At 38.5% G+C, this 21,833-nt stretch overlaps 1 protein-coding gene across 1 annotated transcript; it reads left to right on the top strand.

Moving 5' to 3' along the window:
• Positions 1-3,615: 3,615 nt before the first annotated feature.
• LOC149841236 (E3 ubiquitin-protein ligase ATL31-like) lies at positions 3,616-5,156 on the top strand. The gene has a single exon (XM_090003710.1). The coding sequence runs from the start codon at positions 3,690-3,692 to the stop codon at positions 4,965-4,967; it is 1,278 nt and encodes a 425-aa protein (XP_089859836.1). The 5' UTR covers positions 3,616-3,689; the 3' UTR covers positions 4,968-5,156.
• Positions 5,157-21,833: the final 16,677 nt, after the last annotated feature.

Below are 21,833 nucleotides of genomic sequence, written 5' to 3'. Positions count from 1 at the left end.
GGATTTTTTTCTTCAAACGTGCTGCAGCCTGCACTACACTGCACACTCTTTTTTTTCAAAAAATGACTTTTAGCTGCGGTTTTGTACTGCTACTAAAAGTCATTTTCCCACAGACATTTAGCGGCGATCAAGACTGCCACTAAATGTCTAGAGAGGGCAAAAAAAAGTCGAACCATTGCCATTTGATCTGCGCTATCAATGGCAACAGTTCATCCAACCCCATCTTCAAACACTTTGTGTGTTTGAAGACACAGGTTACTATATATATATATATATATATATATATATATATATATATATATATATATATATATATATATATATATATATATATATATATAAGAACTGAACATATTAGGCCTCATTTCTCTCTTTGCCCTGTTTGGTATGTTTATGTGCTCCTTAAGCCGCTTTTTTTCATTAGGTCTCGTTAGGCCTCTTCAACCATTGTAGTTTTAAGTATTTTTTCTCACATCTAATACCATAGATGTGATCTATAGGTTTTGTTTACTGGGAACCGGCTTTTGGATGTGAATTTGACCAGTATATAGGTTTTTCAGTGATCCAAAAATCAATGGCTATGAAGGTATCAATTATTCTTGGCTCATAAAAGTATATTTTTTCATCGAAAAAACATGATCCAAGAGTCGGTTCCACCACCCCACCCCCCTTCAACAGCCAGGAAAAGGAAAAAAAACATTCATTTGTTTCTTCGGCACAAGTCTTGCTTCCGCGTTTCCCCTTTGCTTTGTTTCTTCGTATAGAAGAGAGCAGAAGACAAATGTTGGGGTTCCCCCCAATGTTCACATCAACTTTTCTTTTTGCAGACCCATGAAATATAGGTGTGATTTCGAAACATTTGATTCAAAATCTCACGGGTGAAGTGATTTTAAATCTCATGAGAATCAAAATCACTTCAATATTTAAATCTCATGTCCTGTTGAACATGAGATTTGAGGTGATATAAGAATCACTCTCTCATTTCAATGAGAGAGTGATTCTCATGTGATTAGAACAAATGTGCCTAGTAAACATGCTGCTATTAGTGATGTTAAGTGTTTCACAAGTAATTGTACAGTCTTAATTTAACATTTTTTTCATCTATAGTAAATTTGATACAACTAATTGTAGTTTTTAAAATGAGTTTTGTACTGGTATTTGGTATTAACACATGTGTGAGTGCCTTTCACTATTTGGGCTCCCTAAGGGCTTGGGTGTCACTGACCCTACTTAGAGATTACATGCTTTGGTGGAAAACTTTGTCATCGAGAAAATGTTAAGAACCGTCTCAGATCTGACCTCGAGAAGTCATTTTTTATCCAGATCTGCCCAAGCAACCCAGTCTGATAGGGACTGGAGGACCCACTTTTCTATTTGGATTCTTATTTTTGGTTTTTATTTCTTTTAAGACTCTTATGTAGAATCTATAAATAAATGTTATTATTTTTTATTAATTATGAATAAAATTAGTGAATTAATTCATTTTTCTGTTTTCCTTGTTCTTGAACCCTAGTTTTAAAGGAAACATCTTTTCTCCCTTTGTTTTTTTATGTCTTACTCAGCAGCAGCCCACCTAGAGAGATCGATATTCTCCAAATACCATGCTATTGGCCATATATGATGAAGAGCCTAGCCAGATCGAGAACAAATTTCTTTTTTTCATGACTTTTTATGTGCTAGAGCTTTCTTGAGGCCGGATTTGTAGAAACTATCCCTCCTTAGGGTCGGTTTGTATAAAAAAAACATGTTATATGCAATTATAAATTATCGCCATAAATGTTTTACATCTTGATTGGATGTAAAATATGTTTTTACCCAAAGTTCGGTAAGAGATGAGATCATAATCCAGCTCAGCAAGGCCTAAACTTGTCTCTTTCATGAGACATACTCAGGATTCAACTTCTGAATTTCATCCCGAGTAGTATATTGATTTGGACAAGGATTTGATTAATCTATGAACCCTTTTAGATCATGTAAGATAAACAAACTAGTAAATTGACACTCCCATAACATATAATTTTATGCAGTTAATTTGGTAAAGAGCAAATACTGAAGAGAGCTAAGAAAGGGCCAAACAGGCGAAGAGAGACAAATTAATTTATCTCATAGGATGAAGGTTTCATCCTAGACTAAGCACACGACTACAACACGATGAATCTTTGCTATAACGATTGCCTAGGATGAGGCTCTGATACCATAAAGAAATTGATGAACTCATGAATGACAGATACACGACTAAGATGTTGATTCTCACGCAAAGGAAGGTTGCACACACTCGCACAGAGAAAAATGATTTTTGATGTGATTCAGTCTTTACTGGCATATGCCCACGGTGTCTCTATCTCTCTCACACTCAACCTGAGATAAAGACTCTTCTTCTATTTAAAGATGAAGAGTTACAAACTGAATAAGAGTCTCCCACATTAGGAGAGAATAGTACAATGAGTTGAGTTGAGAGTCTTTCTTGTTTGGGCTGCTCTCTTTCAACTTGTCCTTGTAGAGCTTAACTTCTTTGCTCTCGTTAGAAAAGCTTACACAAAAGTCCACATTAGAACCATCCACTTTAGAGGAATCTTTCATGGGCTGGCTGCCTCTGGTCGCGCGAAACCTTGACATATCTGGATTGTGGACCTTGAATCCGATCCATGTGTCTAATTGACAGGGTTTTCATAAAAATCCTTGAGAGAAAAAGGTGTGGGCCTGATTGATGTTGGTTGCAACCAGACGGGGAAGAGAGTTATTTTCATGTGAAGGATGGGTTTCATCTGAAAGTGGGGTGTGAAACAAACGGCCACTAATTGGGGCGTCCGAAACAAAGTAGGAAACGGAAAACCTTTCATCGGAAAGGCGGGTCCTTGCGTTGAAACGAGGGCCTCTTTCTTTGAGGAGAAAGAGGTTCTTATGTTTGTGTGACCACAGCCGGGCTCGCAAAAATGCATGGGCACCATACGTTTATATGAAAAAAGCCACGACTTTCTGTCACACAAACGTGCCTTAATAGCGACACAACCTAGCCCAACAGTCAGTCAAACTAAACCGGGAACCATAAAAAGAAAAAAATAATTCACATGCTTATCCTTTGTTGTCTTTCTCATTCCTCACGCACCTGACCCATCTATCACCTTCACTGGACCCTACACCAAACTGTGAAAAGATCAGGTGCAATATGATTGCACAAATATTTGTGCATTAAGCACCTGATTGCCCTTCAGGCCTTGGGCCCCGGCCCCACTGACAGGCCCTGTCCCTAAGAAGCAGATGCTTAATGCACAAATATTTGTGCAATTATATTGCACCAGATCCGGACTCACATCAAACTAAAGCCAAGCTGTTGCACGTGTCAGCTTCGGACACGAACAAGAAGCAAGGACGGAATGACGTCACCAGCAGCCTTAACTCCACGTGCATGTGGGGACCACGGACGCTTGCGTTGCGTAGTACTAAGGATCACACGGGAGAAACAAAACAGAAATACAACAAAAGTTGGAGGGGTAAAAAAGTAAAAAGAAAAAAGAGCAAAGACAATGAGAAGGTCAAGATCGTCGTTTTTTTTAACTTATCGATCACGCCATCCGGGTAATTTTAACAGGGTCAGGACAGTAGAGCCGACGGCCGTCCTATATTTGTAGGCAGACCTTCAGCCAAGCCTGTCTTTCTTCTCTGCTCTCGCGTTCCGGTATGAGCCTAGTATGACGAGCCGAACAAACAGCAAGCGTCACCAACCATTCGATAGCTTCTCTGTTTGCTTCTTCTTGTTCATCTTCATCCTCTCTCTGCCCGGTGGCGCTGACGCCGACTCGGGAAATGGATCGACGACGGCTTCACCGCCGGCGACGGGGGATTTTTCGGACTACAATCCGACGTTCCAGCCATCGATAGCCGTGATGGTGATCGTGCTCATAAGCGCTTTCTTCTTCATTGGCTTCTTCTCCATCTACATAAGGCAGTGCGCCACCGAGTCGGAGAGCGTCCGGAGGCCGGGAATCTCCCGGTTCACTCTCTCCCGCCGATCCCAGCGTGGGCTAGACCCGGAGGTCATCCAGTCGTTGCCGACCTTCGTGTACTCGACCGTCAAGGCGCTGAAGATCGGCAAGGGCGCGCTCGAGTGCGCCGTCTGCCTGAGCGAGTTCGAGGACGACGAGACGCTCCGGTTGCTGCCTCCTTGCAGCCACGCATTCCACCCGGAGTGCATCGATGCGTGGCTTGCCTCGCACGTCACATGCCCGGTGTGCCGGCACAACCTCCGCGACGATCCCGGCCACGGATTCTCCGGAACTGTGGCGATCGACGTCCCCGACGAGACTGATCGGCCTGGGAACGAGCGGCAAGAGCACGCCGACCAAGCTGCTGCTCAGAATCAAGTATCGATTTCGGTGACGGAGGATCAGGAACCTAACCCGGACGCGAACGCGAGCGCAATCGCGAGCGTGAACGTTCCAGTGACGAAGAACTTGCGGTTCCTGCAGGAGAGTCGAAGGGGGAAAGGGCGGGCGAAGTCGATCCGGAAGTTCTCGCGGTCGCACTCCACCGGTCACATGCTCGTGCCGCCGGAATCATACGAGAGGTTCACACTCAGGCTGCCGGAGAACGTCCGGAGGCAGATCGTCGCCGGGAGGATGAACCGGGTCGCGAGCTGCTCCGTCTTCCCGGTGGACGGATCGGTCTCCGGCGGGAGCAGTCACGGCGGGCGCCGGATCGGGGAAGGGAGCAGCCGGGGTGGGAGGAGCATCCAGCGCACCCGGGACGACTCGGCGAGGTCGGACCGGTGGACGTTCTCTCTAGCTCCGCCGTTCATCTACCGATCGTTCTCCGGCATCACTCATCGCGGAGCCACCGAGGCCCAGCCGTCGACGCCGAAGCAGCCGGGCCTCGTTCCAAATCATAGTGCGCCGTTGGATTCCCTCGGCTCCAGACCCGAAGCCGTGGATCAGTCTTCGGCGTCGGCTCCGGCTAGGGCTCAGGTGTGAACCTCCATTTCACGGGTTGGTTTTCTCCGTCTAATTATTTTTTCCCTTTTTTTTTGGTAGTGGAAAAATGAAATTGTGAAAGAAAGGGAAAAAAAAAAGCAATTAAAATTATTACTATTGTTGTTTAGTACAAAAATTAGGCTTAGATCAAATTGTAAATTATAAAATTAGAGTTTTGGGTCAGTTTCTTTACATGCGAGTTCGTACATAATTGGGTCTTGACTGTACCGGTTAAAGTTGAAGAAGGCTGAGTTTGAGTTTGGCTAGACGTAAAGCGCGTCTGGTTCCCTATTTCCTTCACTTATTTTCTCTGTTAAATTTTGCTTATTTTATGTTCATAGGAATCGTTTCCTCTTGAGAAAGAAACCTTTCTTTGTGTTTTGTATGAACGTTTTGTGTTATTTATTACGTTCATATTTTTATTGTATTTTCTTTCTTTCGTTGGTTTTACTGTGCAACGGTGTGGGCCAAGTTGTGCCCACCAGTCAGTCTGGCTAGCACTCGTTCACGATTTGTGGGCCATAAATTGTTTGTGGCTGCAAGTTTTCAATCTCACACCAAGAAAGGTGGGCTCGCTCTCTCGTCTTGTTCTTGAAGTTTGGTTATGTGGAATTTGCCCCCATTAAAAATTCTTTATTGTTTAAAAAGCAGTGTTGTAGTCTTCGGTATTGAGGCTGAGTTTGGTAAAAAAAATTGTGCTTCGATTCAAATTATAGGCCAGCTGTTCTACAATTTTGTGTGAAGTGAATAAAGGGTGGACGCTTTATTCCTCCCTCCTTTTAAAATCTGTAAAGGGGATTGTGGAGTAGCTTCGCCTTTAGAGAGAGAGAGAGAGAGAGGTGATTTAAGTATCTTATAAGAAGACGCCACGGTGAGGTATCTAAAGTGTTGGTGATGATTAGACAGTCAAAAATGAATGGCCGGCAAACCAAGTTAACAGGGCTCCTTTACATCACTCTGAGAAAGACCATCTCACTTCCAATCAAGTTGATGGCTTTTCTAACAAATTGGTGACCTTTTCAAGTCGTTGATGGTAATTTTATTTATTCGGGTCTATCATATGCCACAATTACTTATCCCTGGTAACTGTATGTTACTTACCATTTCAAATTGTATATTATTACGGGGCATGTGTTTGTTACCTTCGTGGAGTAAGAGAGATGTCACTGAGCCTAATTTTATCCCATATCCGACTGAATTCGATTTAGTTTTGTGTTTGGTAAGCCAAAACCATATCCGATTATCATCGGATGTGGATATGGTTTTGATTTTTTGCTCCAGAATCCGACAATTATATGAATTTGATGGATATCCAATTCCATTTACATGTAAAAAAATAGATCTGGTATGAGCTTTTCACCATCGGAGTTAGAATCCGAATTTGAATCAGTTAAGCCAACCTACGATTTGTCAAATATGGTATTTAGCGGCATTCGATCTGAATACAAGTACATCTCTATAGAAAAAGTGTCACGGGCATAGAATTTTTCATAAACCCGCAATGCACCAGACTATCCAATCTGTCCTAGGGGTGGCAATCGAGTCAGGTCGGTGGGTTGGTGGGTCGGGTTAACGGGTCAGAATACCTTAACACGAACATGACCCGTTTATTAAACGGGTCGGATGTGGCAAACATGAACACGACTCATTTATTAAACGGGTAACCCAACACGACACGGTTAACCTGTTTAATAAACGGGTCGACACGACACGATTACATGACACGGTGACCCATTTATTAAACGGGTCGACCCGATAACATAGACATGATAACCGCACAGGCGCACACCACCACTGGAGAGGAGAGGTCTCGGGCTCTCGATTGCGGCTCGGTAGGAAGGAGTTAGGTGGGTGACTAAAGTGTAAAGTTAGGAGTTAGGGTTAGATAAGTTTATATATATATATATATATATATATATATATATATATATATATATATATATATATATATATATATATATATATATATATATATGAACGGGTTGTGGGTTGACGGGTTCGTGTAAACGGGTTGGCATATCCCTAACATGAATACGATCCGTTTAATAAACGGGTTAGGTGGGTCGACTCGTTTATGACACGAACCCATTTAGGCCAAACCCTAACCCGACTAAGAAGCGGGTTGGTGGGTCGGTTCAGATTTTGCCACCCCTAGTTTGGCCAGCCCAATGGTTGCGCACCAATACTTTTTCATGTGCTGAATCATTTTCATTAACCCTGCGCACCACCTCGTGCGCAGCTGCCTAGAGGAAGTTGATCAAGCAAATATTCAAATACGAATTTCATCTAGTCCATGCCGCTTAGTGCATAGTCGTTTCATACCAGCTATCATTTCTGAAAGGGCACAAACTTTACCTTAACCTTTCATGCCATGGAGCGTATCGTGACTCCCTGCATACAACTCAACAAAACCTCGCCAGTGAATGAACAAGACCTTGTGGCTTGCAATTCGAAGACCATTTGATTATTGAACACCATAGCGAAGAGCACCACCCAGACTCATTCATTGGTGCCTAGGCATTCACTTGCCTAGCCCCAAGTCACCATACTCTGTTGGAACCACCAAAGGTGATCTGTGGGGGTGAATTAGCCTTAATCTATACATGCACCCCCATGCATCCGGCCGCTATGCGTGAGAAGCTCTTGCAAGCCGAGAGGTCCTTAACGAAATCTATAAAAGCAACATCCTCTAATTCGTTGGCACTGCTTAATCAGACAAGGTTCTATGTTGGAGCTGTCACACATCGATGCACTAACGCCAATATCATTGTTTATCATGTATGACATTATCACTGCACATAACTGATCAAGCCAACGCATACTGCATGCCCCTACCCTCGATGTATTTTTCACTTAGTAGAGCTTCACACTGCACATGCCCCATTCTGAAGGCTCGGTCTGACATATTCTCTCCTACCGAAACCATTGTCGTCCTTGACAATGTCGGCGCAAGTAAGAACACAGTCTTAACTGATATGTCAAATTCTCTTTAGTTCCATCTTTGGTTTACTTCTTTTCTTTACCTTACTTAACTTGTTCTGGTTTTCATCTACCATCGTTGCAACCTTCAACACGCCAAGTCTCATTCCTTAACGTACCACCGATCACTTAGACAGTGGTCTTTCGCTCTATCAATATCGAGCATCATTTGCTCATGGGACCCTAGTGCAGTCCTATAGACAAGCAGGTCATCCTCGCTCGCACAACAAACTTATCATCTTCATGCTCATGGCTAGAGTGCCTTCCAACTCCAACAAGAGCAATTCCAAGCCCTTCGTGGCCTTTGCAGAAAAAGTCGACCACTGACGTATGTCATAGGGATATCAACTCCCTTAAACACTAACTTATGATTTTTCAATGGTCTAAACTAGTCCTCAAATGGAGGATGTCTACTTGTATATCACCCCAAAATGATCCTTCAAAGCGTCTTCCTGGGCACTAGTCCATACAAGGGGCAACACGACCCAAAGCTGCAACTCTCATCCGGAGCCAGCAAAATGTTCTCGCAGGAACCAATCTGACGAACCACGAACAACAATTTTTTTCGCATACACAATTCACATATGAACTACCAACTCAATGGACTAAAACAACGAGCATTCTGCTCAACATGAGCAGTCCGCTAACCCATAATCTTTTGAGAGAATTTAGAAGTTTAGTTGAGTCTCTCAAACCCAAAGGTACAAATACATTCAATTGAATCCAACGTGCATTATCTGCATGCACAAGGCAAACATCATGCTTCACCTGTGAGTCTAACGCACAACTGATAGGAATCTTTGGTTTATCTACGTTCTTTTAGCCAACTGAAAAACAACCTTACACTTATTCTTATCATCAACAAGATGACTCATACTAACTTGCCAATATATTGCTTTCTATGCTCGGTCAACCACACTTCAGCTGCGCAAAATTATGTAACCAAGATAAATCATTGATGTTTTATTCAGTGTCGCACACAATGAAGAACAAGGTCTTCATGAATATTTTTTCTCTGATGCCAATTTATCACGGACATGAAATTTTTTGCAAACCCGCAATGTCCCAGACTGCCCAGTCTGGTTAGCCCAATGGCCAAAGGTCGTGCACCAATACTTTTTCATGTGTTGAATCATTTTCATTGGCCCTGTGCACCACCTCGTGTGCAGCTACCTAGCGGAAGCTAATCAAGCGCATCTTCAGATATGAATCTCATCTAGTTCATGCCGCTTAGTGCATAGCTGTCTCATACCAGCTATTACTTTCGAAAGAGCATGAACTTTGCCTTAGCCTTGCGTGCCATAGAGCATATTGCGACTTCCTGCACACAACTCAGCAAAACCTCGTCACTGAAGGAACAAGACCTTGCGGCCCCAGTCCGAAGACCAGTTGATGATTGAACACCATAGCGAAGAGCATCACCCTGACTCATTCGTCGGCGCCTAGGCATTCACTCGCCTAGCTTCGAGTCACCATACTCGGTTAGAACCACTTAAGGTAATCTCTAGGAGAATTAGCCCTAACCCCCACACACCCCCTTGCATCCAACCGCTATACTTGAAAATCTCTTGCAAGCCGAGAGGTCCTTAATGAAATCTTCAAAGACAACATCATCTTATTCGTTGACACTACTTAATCAAATAAAGTTTTACGTTTGAGTTGTCACACAGCGATGCACTAACGCCAATATCATTGCTTATCGTGTGTGACACTATCATCGCGCATCACCGATCAAGCGAACGCATACCGTGCATTCTTACCCTCGATGTATTTTCTACTTAGTAGAGCTCTGCACTACAGATGCCCCATTCCGAAGGCTCGGTTTGGAACAGGAAGAATGTTTTGATCAAATTTGGTCGCATGTATATGTTTTGATCAATTCATTGGATTGCATTTTTTTTACATAAAATTATAAATTTTGGGGAGTTGAAAATTTGGTACTGACTATCAAAAAAAAAAATTTTCGGTACATTATAGCCATTAATTTTTGAAACCCCGAAATCAGACACACACACACGCATGCACGCGCGCGCACACACACACACACACACATATATATATATATATATATATATATATATATATATATATATATATATATATATATATATATATATATATTGGAAAAGCATTATCCAAAGATTAGTTTCTACTGAAAACCAAACATGTAAATTACATCTGAAGGGTCAGACACACCAAAATAAAACAAGCTAAAGACATTAGTGGTTTTCACTAGGGAGCTCCGTACCCACCAAAAGTTGCAAACGTTAACCCATTATTTTGGAGCATACATAAAAGTTAATTACAAGATAAATTTGCTTAAACCAAATGGTTCATGCACGTGTGTGTTACATTTTTTAAATGTATCGATACTTTCTGGAGAAAAACTAGATCATCTTTCAAAATATCGTGAGAGTTTTCCTCGCTGATATTTTCCTGAAAACAAGATTTGTGACTATGCTTCGAATATAGCACCCATGGATCGGTATAATATTTACCATTCATTGCCCAAGTAAATTAGGGATAGATATGAAACCTTTTGCTTTTGTCATGGAAAGACAGATCGATCTTTCCTGTCTTGAGCTGCACCAAATCATCAAGAGATGTGAATGCAGTTGGATACTTTAGGGGAACCCCAAGAATTCTCAATAAAAAAAAAATCTTGAATTTTAGAATTCCGGTGTTTGGGTTTTCTCAAAAGAACCAAAGGGGAGGATGAGAGAGAAACAACCCACCCGTATCACTTTTGGAGCCCGATATTTTGGAGCGACCCTTGCACTTTCAAGAAAACCCAACTGATGAATGAACTGGTAGGGTCTGCCTAACCCCAGGTCCCCAGCCTGACTATAAAAAAAAAATTACCCACCTGGGACTGTGGGAATTTGAAATAAGGCATTTGGAAAGTTTGAAAACTCTAAACAAATTCTCAGAGTGAGAAACATGATTTCTTTTTCCCAAGAATTCAGAAGTATCCAAACACTCACAATTTTACCCCAAAATTTGTTACAACTTGGGTGAGAAAATTTATATCGTCCATCATGTTAAAAAATATGCACTTGGTTAGAGGTTTCACATAATGCCCAAAAGCTACACAAGTTTTTAAATTGTGGATAAGTCCAAATCACTAAACCATTAGGAGAAGATTGCCAGATACTGGATGTAGCAGAGTGGGCCTGATGAGCTGCTATCTAATTGGCCAATCCTAAATTTTCTCACGCCTCAGGTTTTTGTGTACTTCAGGCCAAATAGAGAAAATAAGGAAATTATCTGGTCTTTAGATTTGCTTCAAAGCCGTGCTTGGAAGTGGTAAAATTTTTCGTAGATAATTTGAATATTGATATCATATGAAACGCGTGGCATGAGGTTATGGAAAGAGGTTGAGAAGTTTCTCATATGAAAGTATGGTAAAACCGCAAAATAATATTGAAACTTTTTATGCCTAAAATTTTCTCATTTGGAATAGCATGACAATACATTTCGTACAGAATTTTCTCAGACTTGGAAACGTGGCCTATGGGAGAGAAAAAGAAGGGTAAAAAGAACACCTCTCGGACAGCATTATGAAAGGGCTCAGATCTACGTTTGGTCGATTGAATTAATTCCACATTCGTTTGGGGGAAAATTCAAGATTAGCTGTTTATGGCTTACATTTCTCCAAAGGAAAAACAAAGAAGAATGGCGTATAGGCAACACACAGAATATCACTCAGAAAAAAAGTGAAAAAAGGTAGGGAAAAAGCAAATGCTAAGTTGTACCAGTAATGACAAAAAATACAAACAAATAAAATGACATACAAATTTTTTATTTGCCCGCAGTGTAAAAACTCTGAGGCTAGAACCCCTACCCCCAGGGCCTATGCTACACATTGGCTTGCGGAGAGGGACAACGCCCCAGAGAATCGAACCTTCACTGCCTGCCTAGCAGCCAAGGCCATCCCCACTGCACCAACCGCCCTTGGGGCATATGGCATACAATTTGTAATTTGCAATTTGCATTAGTAGTTCTTAAATGAGCTTAATTGGTCAAGTCATAGCTAAAAGCCAATACATGTTTGATCAGTAGTCACACTCAAGGTTGTTAAATGCGATGAGGTGAAGCGAGGCATTGAGCCTGTGCTTTGCCTCTGAGGCGTACGCCTCTCACAACGTGAGACTCTCAAGCAAGGTTGTAAATGCGATGAGGCGAAGCGAGGCGTTGAGCCTTCGCTTCGCCTCTGAGGCGTACGCCTCTCACAACACTGGTCACACTTATGGTGAGCACTGTACAATGCAAATGCTTTATTTTTATTTTACTTTTTTCTTATGGCCTACGAAAAACCACCAACTTATTGTCCGCCTGCAGGATAAAAATGGATTGACCTAGTGCTTTGTTTCACAGCATTCTTTAAAGCAAAACCCTAGGTCCCCGGTTTCCACCGAACAGTACACCCAGCTTCGGCTTTGTAAAAAAAAATGTGCATTGAGAGTTTTGAACTCATGATGTCCCTTCAACTTGGTCATATTTATGTTTGGTTGCATTCAAATATGATTTATAATCTCGCAAGAATGAATCTCATTTGTACAACTACCCAATCATGTGCTTTGAAATCTCATGCAAACGAGAGAATTAATCTCATTTGTTCAAATTACCAAACATTTGATTTGGAATATTCTCATGCATGATTTGAAATCACATTTGAAGTCTCTTATGTGATTCCAAATGACATGGTGGAATATGTGACTTAAAATCACATTTGATTCCATCTCACGTGATTTCAAATCACAATGAGATGGATAGAGTCAACGGTTTGACTTATTTGTTATGTTTATATTTTATAGGCACTATATAATTAGGGGTGCCAACCTGTCAGGTTTGGTTTCGACCCAGGTGAAATCAGACTTGGACCAGATTTTCGGGTATGATATCCAGTTCAAACCCAGGTCTAATTGGGTCTACTATAAAAGGAACCATATCCAGATCTGATAAGAACTACATGAACCAGACCCCATAAAATAACATTTTTTTTTTACATTGAAAAAATCTAGATCTTAATCAGAACTCAGAATTCAAGTTGGGTCTGGGTCTGGTATAAAATTTCAAAAACTATACCTGGGTCCATGTATTAATTGGACCTTCGGGTCTAAACCTAGGTCTTAATCAGGTCTTCTTATTTGTCACCACACCCAATCCTTATAGGATAATTAGTCTGTGTCAGGTCCTGGTAAACCAGACCCGTTGATACCCCTATGTGTAATGGGGTGGGCAAAGTTGGCCCCCTTAGGCAGTCTGGCTAGCACTCCTCTCATCTTGTTTTTGAAGCCTACCAAGAAAAGGTGGGTTCGCTTTCTCATCTTGTTTTTAAAGTTTTTTTTTTTTGAAAGGTAAGTTGGGGTTAGGCAGACTCCCATCAGTTATTATTCACAGCTGGGTTTTGAACCTCCAACGTCCCTACCACAAGGAGACGTGCACTGACAGCTCCTACCAACCACGTGGGCCCCATTGATCTTGTTTTCGAAGTTTGGTAATGTGGAATTTTCCTTTTTTTTGTTGTTGTTTAAAAAACTAATTGTTGTAGTCTTCTGTCTTTTTTTTTTTTGTCCCAATCATTGATACTGAGCCAATGATTGAAGTAGGTAAAGTTTTTGTGCTTTGGTGCAAACTATAGACCAGCAATTCTACAAATTTGTGTGAAGTGAATAAAGGCTGCAGCTTTATCCTCCCTCTTTCTTTTCTAAAATTTTTGAGAAGACTTTCTTTTTTAAAATTGTGGTATGTGGAATTATAGCTTCTCCTTTAGGGTTTTTGATCTGCTTCTCTTCTGTTGTCGCTTTCTTCACTCTCTTTTTCTTCCTGATCCGTTAAGACGTGTTATTTTCTTCATTTTTCTTTCACCATTTTCTGCATTTTTTTTAGTTTTTAATGGTGATCGTTTTGATTAGATGTTATGTTTGAAGTTTTTTGGTATTTTTGGAGCTTTCTTTTTTCGATGTTATTGAATCTGCAGCAGCTCTCATTTCTATCGGATGGTTGATTTCATCATCAAGGCTGTAGTTACCTCTTTGGTTCCATGTGGTTTTCCTTCTAATCTGTTCGTTTTTGCTCTACTTGGTTCGATGAGGTTGATGCTCAAATCCATCGTGATCTTGTTTACTTTACTTTTTTGGGATTTATTTTACTGCATTTATGCTCTTTTTAGCTCACCTTTTTGTTGGTTTTTGGTGTTAATCGGTTTACGAGTTTCAAATTGTCTTTCAATCCTCGCGGTCGTCGCCACCATCATCGTCAGTAGATTCATTTTCTTTAAGTTTTTTTTTATTTTGCAGTTTTTTGAACATTTTTTTTTTCTTTTGTGGCTTTTCAGGTTTTCTTTCCTTTCCTTCTAATGCCTAAGCCAAGTGGGTTTTAATTAGGGGTGTCAACTGGTCGGGTTTGGTTCGGACCCAGGTGAAATTAGTCCTGACCATGATTTTTGAATATATATCGGCTCTGGACCCGAGTCTAATCGACCCACCATAAGATAAACCATACCCGGACACGATAAGAACTAAATGAATCATGAGCCACACCCATTTAAATAATATTTATTATTACTTTTACATTGAAAATTTATGGGTCTTAATCGGAACTTGGGTTGGGCCCGAGTTTGGTATACAATTTCACAAACTATACCCGGCTCCATGTACTAATCGAACTTTTGGGTCCGGACCCGGGTTTTAATCGGGTCTTCTTATATATCACCATACCCGGACCCTACAGGGTTTGGTAGGGGTCGGGTCCGGGCAAACCCGACCTCTGCCACATGGGGGTTAAGAGAGATCTGGTAGGGGTCTGCCTAACTTCCGCTTGCCTATGAAAAAAACAAAAAGTTTGGACTTCGTTTTTAACTTTCTATTCTCCATCTTTTGGTGTGTTAGTGCAAGTCTGCTTGTTTACCTTTGTTGATGATGTACCAATTTTAATTTGGACCCTCTTCCTTATGGTTTCAAGCTGCCTTGCTATCGGCCGTTGGATTATCCAAAATTAATCGTACTTGTGATGGATTTACTTGAGAGTATAACTCTCTCAAATTATTTTTATTTTTTGACGATCTTGCTAATCGTTTGAATTCATTGTTATTAAGGGGTACCGTCCAACCAAAGGAAGGTTCAAAATCTATAATTGATTGATGATAATAGTTGGCGATGGATTTTTCATCGATTTTACTTTACATATTGGATTTTTATTATTTTGTTTAGTGAGCGACATGTTTTAGATTATGAATTTTTTGATGTTTAGATGTGTTTTTGAAAGGGCTAAAAATCAACGACCCAAAAAACCTTGTATTGTAAATCTTTAAAAGCATTGTGAGCCTTCAATTTTCCACGTTTCAAAAAACATGTCTTTATGTCGTAAAGTCTTCGTGTAAAACATATTTCTTACTAAAATATATTATAAAAAACATGTATTTATGTCGTAAAGTCTTCGTGTAAAACATATTTTTTACTAAATATATTATAAAAAACAAATATACTAGGTGAATGAGATGCTCAAGCATTGGATAAGGGGAGTCATCTTATTTTCGTTGGTTGTAGATTTTGGAGTTTTTTTATTGGTTGGACGGTCCCCTTCCCATTATTAGGATGGCCTTTTGCTTCCTAGTACTTGCTTTTGGGTTCTTTGTAAATAGTAGTGGCACTTTCTGGGGTTAGGCAGACCCTATTAGTTGAAAAACTGTACCATTGACTTTTGAACCTGCAACGTCCCAACACAAGTTGACCTGCACTAAGTATTCCTACCAGACAAGCGAAGAGGACAACATAGCATAAATGCGTTACCAGAAGAAGATTCAAAAGAAAGTAGGTAAAAGGATAATGCCCTCTTGTCATGGTTGGTTGTGACCGCTTATCCAGATAAGTGGTTTCATCCTGTATCGGCAAAAATACTAACTTGAATCGGCCATTTTTCAATAAATGTAAAAAAAAAATACTTAAAATTAAATTTCAAATATTATTTTAATGATTTTAACATGTGTCACGTTGTGATTGACACTAAATTTTATTTATTTATTTTTTAGCCAATTCAGAACGATTCACTTGAGAATCGGTATTTCGGGCTGATTGTCCTGAATCGTTGGCCAAACGATTCAGGGTCGATACCGATAACATTAGCTGTAGGTGAATTAAATAATATGATAGTTTTTTTTTCTTTATCACTTTGTAGGTTCTGATCACCTGAGAGTTGTATTCAACGAGCAGCATAGTGACAAACGTTTTTTTTCGGCAAAATCTTGTTTTTCAAAAACTCCTGAGAAATTGAAATTTTTTCATTAATCTCACATTTTTTGGCAAAATCTTGTCAATAAAAAAAATAAAAATGTAAAAAATGTTTTTTTATAAGAAAATATTAATAACAATTATTTAAAAATAAAAATACAAGGTTTTTTTCATGATAAATACCTGTTTAAAACATAAATATCACGTTCAAATCATGGTATTTATGTTTTTTCATAAATCTCACGATGTTTTGAAAATCTCGTAAGAAATTACCGTTGTAAACTTTCAGGCAAGTTCTCACGATATTATCGCGAGATTTTTATAAATCTCGCAATATTTCTCACTATGATTATCAGATGGGTCTCACTGACCCGAACATCGTTCCATGCCAGTATGTAAAGCAACTCAAAATTAATCCTTATTTTGTTACTTGGAAGCAAACAAACTAACTCGCATTGAGTTAGATTAAAGCCATTGTTGTTAAGGTTGTACTAGGAAAACTTATTCAGATCCTCTATGCTCAGGATGCAAGGATTGCATTGAAACAATCCTATGCATCTCACTCTAGTCTCAGGATCCTTCAGTTAAAATGTGATCTCCAAAACATCAAGAAAGATGACTGGAGCATGTTAAAATATCTTAATCATGTCAAGTTCATGTTTTTTTTCTTTGATAAAAAAAAAATAGATACCTTATCATGTTTTGAAAACTTCAAATCCATAGTTGTGAATCATCTTGAAAGAAAAATTAAAAAATTTCATAGTGATGAAGGTGAAGAATTTGTGAGTAGTGTTTTTTCTAAATTTTTTAATAAGCATGGGATAAAGAGGTGGCTTACTTTCCCACACATGTCTCAACAAAATGACATTGTTGAGCCTAAACATAGGCATGTTCTTGAGATAGGGATGAGTCTTTTGTTTCATGCATCTTTAGATGTTAAATTTTGGATTGATGCTTTTTGTATTATTGTGCACTTGATTGATCAGATCTTGAGCCCAAATCTATGTGATAAATCTCCAAATGAGTTATTGTTAAATCGTATTCCTAGATATGAACATCTTAAAAACTTTTGATGCACATGTTACTCATACCTAAAACCTTATATTATCTCAAAACTGTCACCCAGGTCTAAAGCATATGTGTTTATCGAATATGGTACAAATTACAAGAGTTATATTTGTTATGATTCTGTTACAAAAAGGGTCATTATTTTCAAGCATGTTATATTTGATGAATTTAATTTTCTCTATACTAGAATAAATAATAAGAATCATGTGACTGCCTCTTGGACACAAACTCCCATACAGACCCAAACACCTTTGGATGTTCCCTATAGTGACTATCCTAAAACATCATCACCTACCACCTTGCTTGTTCTTATGATAATCGACCCTAGTGATGTCCCACAGGAACCTGAACACCAAAACCAAAACCTTGAAAATATAGATTCTACCCCTAATTCATTCATGCCATCAATAGAATCTCACACTGCACCCACCAATGAGTCAAACCTAGTACCTAACCCTGAGTCATTAAAACCAAACCCTAAAATCAACAAAACTCACCACATGATAACCAGGTCCCAAGATGGTACATTAAAACCAAGATTATTCTTTGCCATGAAGTATCTTATTCATATAGGTCTCTTGACCTAAGTATTGCATGAAGAAAATGAATCACATGAATTTAGTTAGGTTGTCCAGGATTCAAAATAGGATCGATGAAATAAATGCCCTCTACAGAAATCAAACCTAGACTCTTGTTTCATTCTCTAATCTCCACAACGTAGTTGGTTGCAAAGTGGATATAGAAAATCAAACATCAAGCTGATGAGACTATTGCTACATATAAAATTCGATTGGTGACCAAGGGGTGCAGTTAATAAGGTGTAGATTATTTTGAGACCACTAGTCTTGTCATCAAACTGACATAAGTTAGAACTGTTATTTCTATTATCGTTAGTTGTAGTTGTCAGATTCATCAATTAGATATTAATAATGCCTTCTTCAATACTGTCCTAAATGAATAAGTCTATATGAGTCAACCTCCATATTTCGAAGATAAGCAACATCATGACTATGTATGCAAACTTAGTCGAACCTTATATGACTTAAAACATTCCCCATGCACATAGTTTGAAAGGTTGAAGGTATATATAAAGAAATTGAATTTTGTGGAGTCCCATACTGATTCATTTTTGTTTATCTGTCACAAACAAGGCATAAAGATGCATATTTTAATATATATATATATGGAGTACATAAGAAGTTCTCACCAGGAGGTCAAGAATGTTATTCAAGCCTTTGGCTAAGAGTTTTCAAATTAAGACTTGGGTCCTTTGCATTATTTCTTGGCTATTGAAGTTGTTCAAGACTCATCAAAGATCATTTTGACTCAGAGAAAATAAATTATAGATCTCCTGTTTAAGTCAGACATGGTAGACTCCAAAAACATTGTCACCCTTACAACTGCCAATATTCATTTTTCAAGATTTTTGAGAAAATTATTGGAAAATCCAACTCAATACATAAATATTGTAGGAGCTTTACAGTATGCCACATGTTAGTTCATGCATGAGCCTTTGTCGTAACCAAGGCATGTTAGTTCATGCATGAGTCCACGCAGGATCATTGGACACATGTTAAACATGTTCTAAGATATCTCAAAGGAACACTCAATTGTGGTTTATATATCAAACAATCCAACAGTCTTAGGGTCACAGGATTCTCAAACGCCGATAGGGTAGGATGCTCACATGATAAAAATCCATCAGTGGAGACCTTACCTTTTTTGAACTAATTTACTTTCTTAAAGTTTGTCCAATTATCACACAGATGCTCAGTTAAGTATAAAAGTTTAATACAATGACATTGTTGGGGTCGCCGTTGAATTAATATGGCTTAAACAACTATTGAAGGATTTGGGGTTCAATTCATCACAAGTTCCTGTACTTTGGTGTGATAATTTGGGAGCTACATATCTAACGATCAATCCCGTGTTTCATGCCAAAACAAAATACATAGAGATTGATTATCATTTTGTCAGAGAAAAGTTTGCATGCAGTGAAATTGAAGTCCAGTTTGTATCATCCGAAAATCAGATAACTGATATTCTCACCAAGGCACTACCTGAGCCAAAATTTCAATATTTTAGAGACAAGCTAATTCTTAGGGAGATTAGCTTGATGGAGCGTGTAAAGGAATATCTAAATCCAAAACACGTTGAAGTGGGTCCTCATCACCCTGATTCACATGTTAGAATGGATCCACATAATGTGAAAGGAAGATCCAATACTGAAAACACAAGTCCCAATCATGAGTCCTACCTTGATGATTGTACTGAACCAAAACTTTTTCCTCACAAGACAACTGGAAGAAAGAAAGAAAGAAAAGGAGAACTCTTATCTAAGAAGACTCCTAATGAAAGTAGCCCCTCAACATGATTGTAATTTCAAAGAGTCTAAATGTAATTGGGACTTTTTGTACATGAAGAATCCTAAAAAATGTGCAACTCTTAGAACTATCTATGAAAAGGGAGAAGAGCTCATCTTTGGTGAGAGAGAGAGAGAGATCATATCGAACTATTTTAAAACATTGTTTCCCTTGTGCATGAGTGTGTGAATTTCTGGGTTTCATGATTTGATAGAAAGTGCTTCTGAGTGATCTAGTCTTCCACACCCCTTGGTGGACAAGTACACAGTGGTAGTTTTTGAAAACGTGGTACGACAGGATCTAAAAATAACATTTAAACTCTATGAAAGTCAAATATTATAATGAATATTATCAATCAAATATGACATATCCACATATGATTATAATTAAATATAGAGTTTCATTACTTTATTTTATGAGAAACAAACACATTTTTTTTATTTGAAATAATCATAGTAATGAGATTAGCTATACACTTCTATACATTATCCATATCATATGTTAATTTAAATATACAAATAAAATCTTAATGATCAAATCAATATTTTAAGTAAGTATATATGATCAGAAATAATCAATTGAAATATCTAAGCTTATCTAGATGGATCAAATTTCAATTAATATACACTTGCAATTAGCAACAAACATATAATCATAATCAATAATCGTAAATAAGGTCAAGCTTATTTAAATAAGCAATCAAATTTGCCAAAACATAAACCGTTTATTTGTTATGCAATTTCAGACATGATAGAGGAGAATTTGTTTTGGCTTAAAAATTCAGAATTTAGAGAATTGAATAAGTTTTTTAACACATAAAAAATCACTGAAATCTGATATAAGGTTGTGAAGTTATAACTTCTGCAAGCTGACTATATCAAGTGTTATCCGATTTCGGGTATGATCAAACCAAAAATATTTATAGAATTCAAGCATGAATTTGAATAAATAATATATATATATATATAAAGTAATAATAATATCTAAAAAAAAAAGAATGTAAAAGTGTATCGTTCACTGGTCAAAGCTTCAAAATTCATAATAATTAAAAAAGAAAGAAAAATAAAGCACAAGGTTAGATCAACTTACTTTAACTTAAACCACCATCAAAAGATAATCGAGTTCAAGCTTTTGTTCCTCCCTAAAATGAGACCGAATATAGCGAACCTGAGCTTGCCTCTTAGCTACATGGCACAAGGCTACACAAAAGGATTTCTCCATTGCTTTTCCCTAAGGTGAGACCCTGTATGGGGACTTTATTCCCCCATTAAGAAAAAGAGCCTCAATTGATGTCAACTGTCAATCATACATTTCTAATTGATAAGGTTATTTCTTATTAGGTAATATTTTTAATTAAAATAAGACTCTAAAAGTTATAGATATTTTATATAAAATTTAACCAACATAATAATTATAAACATGTTTCAAAAACTTGTTTGACAAATCATGACTTTGACTCTATATGTTCATATTTATTAGCATACTATCTAGGACCACATTGAAAAACATACTAGAGGTTTGGCCTTAATATAATATACTCATGCTAGTTATCATTATGAGCATCAAAAAAACTTTTCTCATCCAATACATAGATATATGATATCAATATAAGACACTGGTTGTCTAAGAACAAAGGTCACATAGTTAATCATATCTCAAAGACTACTAACAAGTATAGTTATTAACCATTGTTTCTCATTAGGGCTACCAGACATTGTGCATATCAAATTGCTTAACTGACAGAGAGACAATATTGGGTCTACTGCAAGCATATGTGTCACATGCTTCACCGTCGCTATTGGGTCCTCGAGTGATTTCTCCATACTAGCATCGTGAATAGGTCTATCTCTTGAAGACTTTATCTGCAAGAAACTCTACTATAGAAAAAGAATAAGATAAAAAAATTGTAAGTCAGTTATTGATTCTTATGTGATAAACGATGGTGGATGTTTTAAGATGTCAGGCGGAGGCTCACTGTCTGAGCTGGGGGAAGTACACATACTACTGGTTTTGGTTTTGGTTGCACCAATCTAAAAAGAGCCAAAATCTACTTTGCTTTTTTTTATTATTTAAACACTTGATTGTTTCTTCTTTCTCTTGAATTAGAATTGTTGAATCCTGAGCTGAAGGCCGAATATGATTAGAGGGATTGTAGCGGTGGTTGTGTGCATGGTTCTTTTTTGGGGAGTTTGGACAACAGGCAGGTGTAGTTAGTGTTTTCAGGT

The sequence above is a fragment of the Nuphar pumila genome, chromosome 4 (genome assembly GCF_984573655.1).
Source record: "Nuphar pumila chromosome 4, dmNupPumi1.hap1.1, whole genome shotgun sequence".
NCBI lineage: Eukaryota > Viridiplantae > Streptophyta > Magnoliopsida > Nymphaeales > Nymphaeaceae > Nuphar > Nuphar pumila.
Note: the sequence above shows the minus strand (reverse complement) of the source record. Positions and strands in the feature narration are given on the sequence as shown.